The 9,266-nt window shown below is 44.3% G+C and overlaps 1 protein-coding gene across 5 annotated transcripts in view; it reads left to right on the top strand.

Moving 5' to 3' along the window:
- The window catches only part of TSKS (testis specific serine kinase substrate), a 30,812-nt gene extending 22,455 nt beyond the window's left edge, over positions 1-8,357 (top strand). For all 5 annotated transcript variants that reach the window (XM_044278159.1, XM_044278158.1, XM_044278156.1 and 2 more), the window contains one exon: positions 8,141-8,357. In XM_044278159.1, coding sequence (XP_044134094.1) covers positions 8,141-8,315 — 175 coding nt within the window. In that variant the 3' untranslated portion in view covers positions 8,316-8,357. The remainder of the gene's footprint in view (positions 1-8,140) is intronic.
- The last annotated feature ends 909 nt before the right edge of the window (positions 8,358-9,266 follow it).

Genomic DNA, 9,266 nt, shown 5'->3' on the forward strand with positions numbered 1-9,266 from the left:
CACGCGCATGAGAAAAATCGGCATGTTTGGTACCCAAACCCGAACTTCTTCACAGAAGTTCGGGTTTGGGATCAGGGTTGTGTAGATTGTATTATTTTCCCTTATAACATGGTTATAAGGGAAAATAATAGCATTCTTAATACAGAAGGCATAGTACAATAGCGCTGGAGGGGTTAAAAAAATAATTCAACTCACCTTAATCTTCTTGCTCGCGCAGCCGGCATCTCTTTTGTCTTCTTTGCTGTGTACAGGAAAAGGACCTGTGGTGACGTCACTCCGGTCATCACATGGTCCCTCACATGATCCATCACCATGGTAAAAGATCATGTGATGACCGGCGTGACGTCACCACAGGTCCTTTTCCTGTACACAGCAAAGAAGAAGACAGAAGAGAAGCCGGGCTGTGCGAGCAAGTGGATTAAGGTGAGTCAATTTTTTTTATTTAATTTTTTTAACTCCTCTAGCGCTATTGTACTATGCATTCTGTATTCAGAATGCTATTATTTTCCCTTATAACCATGTTATAAGCGAAAATAATAATGATCGGGGCTCTCCATCCCGATCGTCTCCTAGCAACCGTGCGTGAAAATCGAACCCCATCCGCACTTGCTTGCGGATGCTTGTGATTTTCACTCAGCCCCATTCACTTCTATGGGGCCAGCGTTGTGTGATAAACGCACAAAATAGAGCATGCTGCGATTTTCATGCAACGCATAAGTGATGCGTGAAAATCACAGCTCATGTGCGCAGCCCCATAGAAATGAATGGGTCCAGATTCAGTGCGGGTGCAATGCGTTCACCTGTCGCATTGCACCCGCGTGGAAATCTCGCCCGTGTGAACTCAGCCTTAAGCTGGACATACCCGAGATAAAGATAACTGTCAGCTGAACATTTAACCAATTGCAGTGAATGGAAGAGAAATATGCTGCCAAGCACCTCTAGTGGGGGGGGGGAGGCGTGATTTCCCTGAGAATAGGATCTGGCATGCCCGAGTCCAACATGCCCAAGCCTTTTCTTCCCCAACATCTGCATATTAGAAGGTCCATCCGACATAAATCTAATGTGTATGGCTAGTTTACGATGGGACTGTATAGAACTAGCTGCAGTATCAGGCCAGGTGCTTGCAAGGAGAAGCTGAAGTGCCCATGTAAACAGTAAAAAGGTACCGCTTCAACCTTAAAGTGTAACTGCCATGTTTGCATCAAAAATCAATTTTAGCATATGTCACTGCTGCAGCAGCATTATGCATAAAGCAATCTTTAGTTTCTTCACATACTACTGTTTTCCTCGAGTTTTTCCCTTAGTCACGGCTGTTTAAATATTTACAATATGAGGACCTTCTCAAAGGTGGCTCCTCTGCCAGTTCTCTGAGGCCAAAACTGCTTTCCCTCACTTCCCATACACACTTGCTGTAGACAGCAGCTCCCTGCCAGCCAATCAGAGACTGAGAGACACGCCTCCTCACTCTGAAGCCTAATGCAGGCATGCAGTGTGAAGGACCGCCCCTCCGTCTTGCTGTCTTCTTAGCCAGAGACAGATGAGCTATAGCAACTATCATTCAAGGGAGCAGTGGAAAGGAACAGGAGACATTAATGAAAACTGTTATTTTAAGGTAATTACAGATCTGTTCCCAAGCTGACAGATTCCATTTAAAATTCACAGCAGAATACAGTAATAGTAGCAAGTGGATGAGATTGTACACATTTCAGCCTATCAGTTTCTGTTGCTGATTTTCAACACAGCTTTCACTCCTTTCAATGTAGCAGTGAATCCACAACATAACCTGTATGATATACGTGGATTTTGCTGTAGATTCGCAGCAGAATCCACAGCAAGAAAGTTCTACCCTAATTATGCTGATAAGCAATGGTCCCAAAGTTTGAACCCCCAATCAAACATTGTTGGCCAATTTTAAAGGGATATTCCCACCTAAATGTCTGTCAGATGTGTGTACCATCTCTGGCCACTTTACCATGGGGCCTTGTGAAAATCTCATAGGCTGCTATGGTATTCTATTGCAGCCTATTGGACAAGCAATCAGAAGATCACATGTTCAAGTCCCATAAGGGAATTAAAAGTTACATAAAAAAATGAAAAATAGAAAAGACATTAAATATTCAAATCATCCCCCTTTCCTAATTTTACATATAAAAATAAAACAAACAAAAATAAATATAATAGATATAGCCGTGGCTGAAAATGTCCAAACTATAAAAATATAAAAATATTTGTGTTCGGATCGGCTATCAGAAAGGTGTCCCTAACCTATCTAACCCTATCTTCAACAAGCAGTAGAATTGTGCCGTAACTGCTGCTGTAGGGTAGCCTAAAGGGGGCCACCCCTATATGAAGTGACTGTAAGATGGCGTGGGTGGGTGGGTGAAATCAGCTGACCCGTCGTCAGCCTAGGCCTACAGGAGCCTATAAATAGCCTAGTACCCACCCAGCCTGGCCTCACAGGTGCAAGTAAGTAGCCGTGTAATCAGCCTCTCCTCTCACAAATACAGCAAAATACTAGTATTTTGCTTAACACTTATTGTGTGGTCAACTCTGTAACGGAACAAATATTTAAAAAAGCCAATTTAAAAAAAAAAAAAATTTGTCATGTTGCCCCCCTAACCCCCAAATTGAATAAAAAAATGATTGAATTTACCCCAAGATGGTATTAATGAAAACTACAGCTTTCCCTGCAATAACCTCTCACATAGCTCTGTAGACAGAGAAATAAAAGAAAAGGTATGACTGTCAGATTATGGTGATGCAAAAAAAAAAAGTTAAGGTTTTTAACTTTTAAATGGTAAAACATAATAGGAAGTAATATAAATTTGGTATCGCTGTAATCATACTGACTGATAGAATAAGGACTTTATATGACTTTTAGCACACAGTGAACAGCTTAAACACGAAACCAAAATACCATGGCAGAATTGAATTTTAGTTTTTTAATTTCACCCCACAACATTTCCCCCCCCCCCCTTTTTAATACAAGGTATGGTAAATTAAATTGTGCCATTAAAAAATAATTGTACCACCAAAAATAAGCTCTCATATGGTTGTGTTAACGAAAAACTTAAAAAGTTATGGCTCTTGGAAGGTAGGGAGGAAAAATTTATATTGGACATGTAGGGGTTAAGTATCAGACCATCAATGTCAAAAGTGTCCCAAGCTATATACCCATCCCCAGGATAAGTATCTGATTGACTGCTGGGACCCTCACTTATCAAGAGAATGGGGGTCTGAATTTCCCTGAATGAAGTTAGTTGAGTTAATACTCTTTGGGACCTTACTTCCATGTCTTCTAGGTAACGCTTCCTTCTCAGCAGTCTGTTGGTTTTTTGGTACCAAATGGACATTGGAGGGGAATTTATTAATGCTTCTAAAGTCACAAGTTTTTGTGCAAGCCCCAATTTTATGAAGGACTTATCATTTTTCTATTAAAAAAGTTGGTGGGATGTTTAAATTGCAATTACACCAAAATTACACAATTTTGAAAATCCATATGATCATACAAACACACAACATATGGCCCCCAATGGTGGATAGTGATGTGGTTCTGCACAATGGGGGCAGATTTTACTAATTTTGTAGATGGCATAAACCTAGACATGCTGCCTAGACTTATCACAGTGGCTCAGACTGGATGGTAAATGCGGTGCAGGGATAGAGAAAAGTCTCTAAACTATTTCACCCCACATTGGCTTGGTGTGCAACAGAATTTCACTGCAGAACTATGGCACAAAATGTTACCTCTTAGGGGACAGAGCCTGACCATGCTTGATGGCAGAAGAGTAAGGCCTCGTTCACACTTCAGTGTTTGGTCAGAGATTTCCATCAGTGATTTGTGAGCCAAAACCAGAAGTGGAGCCTCCACAGACATGAGGTAGAAGGGAAAGATCTGCTCCTGTTCTGTGTTTAGAGTTGCACCTGGTTTTGGCTCACAAATCACTGATGGAAATCACTGACTAAACACTGAAGTGTGAACGAGGCCTAAGAGCATCACTCCTGCTGCCGAACACCAGACACAGCTTCTAATCTAACCCACTAGCAACATGATCAAGTCTAGTGCAACATGGTCAAGTCCACCCCCGCTCCCAACCAGATATGGAGAAGGACTTCAAGAAACCTTCCCCCGAGTTCCCAGCCACAAGCTTCTGAGATGGTGCTGCATGAGTGCGCAGCAGGATCTTGCTCAGCGTGCTCTTACTCATAGAGCGTTTCAGATAAAGCAGAGTGCATGGACTCCCACTCCATCTCCTGGGGCTTCCTGTCATGCCCCACTCGGACGATGTGCGGAGGTCGGCCAGGATAGCAGCACGAAGTTAGTGTTTGTTTTGGTGCCGTGCTGGATCCGCCTCTCATCAAGTGCACTGGGTGGAGTCATTAGTTTAAATGGCACTCCAGCCAAGTGATCTGAGCGGATTATACTAATCATTGTGGTCTGGGAAGCTAGGAGGGAAGGTTGGCTGTCTGTTCCTGCTCTGGAAGATAAGTGTCATTTCTAGTTTGGTTGTTTTGTGTCATCTTTCCCATCCGGGTTCTGTGTGAGCGGGCTGCTCCTGTTTCCCCACTTCACCATCTCAGGGAGTTCGGGGTTTTGTCGGCCCGGGCTGGAGGGCCTGCCTTCGGGGTCTGTGTGTGGGCTGGGCAGTGCAGGGAGGGAGGTGGGGGGTGGCCCTTCCCCTGTCTCTCGTCCCGAGCCTGGTTGGTGCGTTGTCTGTTATTTGGAGTGCACGCCCGCTGTGACACTTCCGGAGCAGAGCACTCTCCAAAGTTTTGCCGCCCTTGGTAGCGGAAATGTCAGAAATGAGAATAGACATCCAATAGATAGGGGGTCGGGTGGAGGCCCTGTAGAAGATGCAGCTCACTATCTTACTCAGAGGCTATACAGGAGCCAGAAAAAGAATATTCGTATTCGGGGCCTCCTGGAATACACTAATCTGGAAAAGGTAACAGAGGTGGTGTCTTTCATCTTTGCGGACTTGGTCAAGGTCTGGCAGCCAAGATTATTATTGAAAGTGCTCACAGGGTTTTCAAGCCAAACCCTGCTTAAAGTGATCCCCACAGAAGGACATCGTTTTTGGTCTTTTAAACTATCTGGATACAATGGCTCTATTGTCCGCAGACAGAGATCGCCCGACTATAATTTTTCCAGGATCTAGCTCTTTCCACCCTGCAGAAACACAAGCTTCTAAAACCTCTTACAGATCTGCACTGCAGCTAAAAAATAAATTGCCTATACCCTTTTGGCCTGCAAACCATGGTGAATGGGAAAAAAACCTCACCATTAGGAAACTAGGAGACCTACCACCGATAGGGTCACAACTGCAAGTAGATTTTCTTGAGTTCAACTCCAGAATGCTTACCTGCCTGAGCTTCCAAAGAGAGAGTTTTGGCACATGGTCCAGAAATTGCGACACTCCAAACAGAAGACTCCGGCGGCTCCCCAGGCCCCTCAATGATTACAAACTTAAATATCCTTTTTTAATAGTTCTTCTGCTGAGACCTGGAAGCCATATTGCTTTGTTACAGTGATTTCGGTTCATGCCTGTAATGTTTGAATGGGAGCTTGGGCCTTCGGTCCCTTTTGAATCAACCTTGCCTGGTTAACTTTGAGGCTATTTTTTATTGTGTACAGTTTTATTTCATAAAACTCTGGCGTTCCCTGATCAGAGTATCATCTACAGATGTTCTCCCTCCCCTTGTTTCTATTCTCTCAACATTTTATTATTAAGATGATGAAAGTTTTTAGTGCATTTGAATCTCAATGCAAGTCTCGACAGCTAAATTGGGTTGAACGTTTGTTATCTTTTCCGACCCCTCCCAGACACTTACTGTCTCTTAGCTATAATAAATTAATAGCAACCAGGGCCCCTACTAAGGTTCCTTATGTCTTGGCCTGGGAGAGTGATCTACAAGTCCAATGTACAAAATCTGAGGTTAAGCAAATTCTACACTGCGCTCATGGCCCCTCTAGATGCGCTTGATCCCCAAAATACTTACCAAATGGTACAGGTCTCTGGATGTTGTATCAAAAATGACACCGTCAATGGTTAACACCTGTTGGAGATGTGGCCGAGTTCCTGGATCCTTATACCATATCTGGTGGACTTGTCCCAGTATCCAAGTCTACTGGAAATCTGTAGAGGCGAAGATCAATATAATTTGCTCATTCCAGGTTACACTTACCCCTCAGACTGTTTTACTATACCTCCTGATACAATCTTGTCTTCTTAGTAAGAAGACTCTACAGACCTATCTCATTATGGTTGCCAAATTACTAGTCCTGCTGCATCGGCTAGATCCTAATCTACCTTCTGCTTCGGAATGGGTAGACAAGATACATCAGATATCTATTAGAGGAGCTCTTTAGCTGGGAGCAATGGAGTCACCCCTCTTCTTCAAGCTGTGGTCCCCAAATGGAGCTTGCCTAATTCTCCTAAGTTTAGTTAGTGGCTATGTTTCCTTTCATTCACGTGTTTTCATTGACCTCTGTTTTGCTCACTCTTATTTAATATGGCTCTGCTGGTGACTGACTGTTTTATAGGATTCACCAGGGCTGGTGCAAGGATTTTTGCCGCCCTAGGCAAAGATCCATTTTGCCGCCCCCTCATGTCACTCACTCACTGACAGACACACACACACACACTGGCAGACAGACACGCACTCAGACACTCACTGAATGACGTACACAGAAACTCACTGACAGACACACACACACACACTGGCAGACAGACACGCACTCAGACACTCACTGAATGACGTACACAGAAACTCACTGACAGACACTCACTCACTGGCAGACAAACATACACATACTCACTGACAAACACACAGACACTTACTGACCAACAGACATCCACACTCACTGGCATACACTCACTCACTGACATACACACACAGACACTCAATGACAGACACACATACATTTACTGACAGAAAGACAGACATACATACACTCACTCACATAAATACACAGGCAGACACTCACTCAGTCAAACACTTAAACACTCACCTGGGGTCCAGTGTGGTGCAGCTCCTGAGTCCTCCAGCGGGCCGTTTAGTATGCCAGGGCTGGAATGAAGTCATATTCCGGCATCACAGAGGACGCATGAGGGAGGATTGGGGAGCTGCTAGAACTGCCTCCCTTGCCGCCCGCCTCCTCTCCTCCAGTAATTTACTGGCAGAGCAGGCACCTGCCATCAGGGTAAGCAGATGCCTGCTCTGCCATATTTAAGAAGGACCTCCACCTCCTGGCCCCCCTGTAACGGCGCTGGGGGTGGCTCAAGAGCCGCTCACCCAGGGCTGCAGCCCCAGTCAGGGGGAGCCCACCAGGGCACCCCGAGCAGGCCGGCGCCCTACGTTCGCCTATATGGTTACACCGGCCCTGGGATTCACATGGCAACTTCAAGGATTTTTTTGTTGTTAGGATTATTCACTACATTCCTAATTCCCCCTCACCTTTCCATGTGAACATATTGTATATCTGGCTGGATTTGATTTCTGCAAGCTATATACTTATTGTATTCTTCCTGTATGTTATATTTCTTCTTTTAAAAATAAATAATTTATAAAAAAAAAAAAAAGTTACCGCCATTAGGCCATGTCCACTTGCTGGTCTAGGTGCAGAACTAGATGCAGCAAATTGTGGCATAATTCACAACAAGGTCTAGGTGCACTTACATTACTAAATCTTGACAAATATCCCTATGACAAGGCTGATCAAAGCACAGTGAAGAAGTGTTGTCATTAGGGTATTAGAATCACAGATTTTGGGTCTATAATGTAGGAGAATTAAGGATACTTTTATACTTGTGGTAGCCTTTTCTGGCAGGTTTTTCCAGCGGGGGAACAGCCTGCCGGATCCGTGCTGGCGGAAGTCCGCTCCGACCCCATACACTATAATGGGGAGGGCCAGAGGTCCGGCCGCAGCATGGCAAACATGCTGAGAGGCGGTAGCACAGATCCGGCAGGCTGTTCCCCCGCTGGAACAGCCTGACGGAAAAGGTTACCGCAAGTGTGAAAGTAGCCTAAGCCATTCAACATTTTCTTATGTTTTCAATTTTATGTCTAAATATTCCTCGTTTAATTATTCATTTTGTTCCTATGCCTAATATGTAAAGATCTTCCTGTACTTTTATAGAAACAGTGTGGCCCAAATTTGTGTGAACTTTGAGAAAGCGAGCATCTTACTGAAGAACGTTCATAGAACCGTCTTTCACATGAACACACGGATTGAATCAGTCTTATCTCAGGGGAGTTTTGCTCAGGAGCAACAAGGACTTGACAACATCCAGGAATTGAGCTCCAGCGTGTAATCCCCCAATTCCCTGTCTCATCCCAGCTTTACTTCCAATAAACTTTCGGTCATATAATAGGTCAGTGTGAGGTCTTCTGTTCACCACGTGTTAATATGCCACCACGCCTTGCCGTGTCACAAGTTAGAAACAGGGAACAGACATGGGGTGAGGTCGATTTCCTAACATGAGGGAAACCTAACACTCATGCACATGCCTATATCCGTTTTTGCGGTCCGCAAATCACTGATCCACAAAACACGGATACTGGCAACGTGCATGCCTCACTTTCTCTTCCGCAGGTCCCGTAGTATGTTTCAAATGCCTATTCTTGTCTGCAAAATGGACAATAATATATATATATTATATATTTATTTATTTTTTGCAGGGCAGTGGAATGGACATACGGACGTAGACAGCAGTGTGCTGTCCACATCTTTTGCGGCCCCATTGAAATGAATGGGTCCGCATCTGATCCACAATAGAATGCAGATAGGATGAAGACTGAAATTACAGTTCTGTGCATGGGGCCTAATGCGCAATGCGCTCTCCAGATAATCGGCCCATGTAAAGGTGCTGCAGATCATCGTATGGATGAGCAAAACGCTTATTCATCTGGTTAAATGAACTTGCGCATTCGCCTTGTCATAAATGAATCGCACCTCCGGCAGTCCGTGCGCCTGGAGGAAAAAGTACTCCAGCCTGACTGGAGTTGTTTTTACTCCTCTTTTACGGCTGTTTTCAGGCGTAAATGTTATTAAATTTGCCAAGTTGTGTTTCTGCCCGACATCATCTGTAATGTATTGTACTGACATAATGCCATCAGCACAGATCACCACAGCTAATGTGGGGCAGGGACACACAGCATTATACAGTAAATCATTATAATGCTCTGTTAGGCTACTTTCACACTGGCGTTTGGAGCGGATCCGTCATGGATCTGCACCGATAATACAACTGCATGCATCGGTT

This window comes from Bufo gargarizans, chromosome 2, assembly GCF_014858855.1.
Source record: "Bufo gargarizans isolate SCDJY-AF-19 chromosome 2, ASM1485885v1, whole genome shotgun sequence".
Lineage (NCBI taxonomy): Eukaryota > Metazoa > Chordata > Amphibia > Anura > Bufonidae > Bufo > Bufo gargarizans.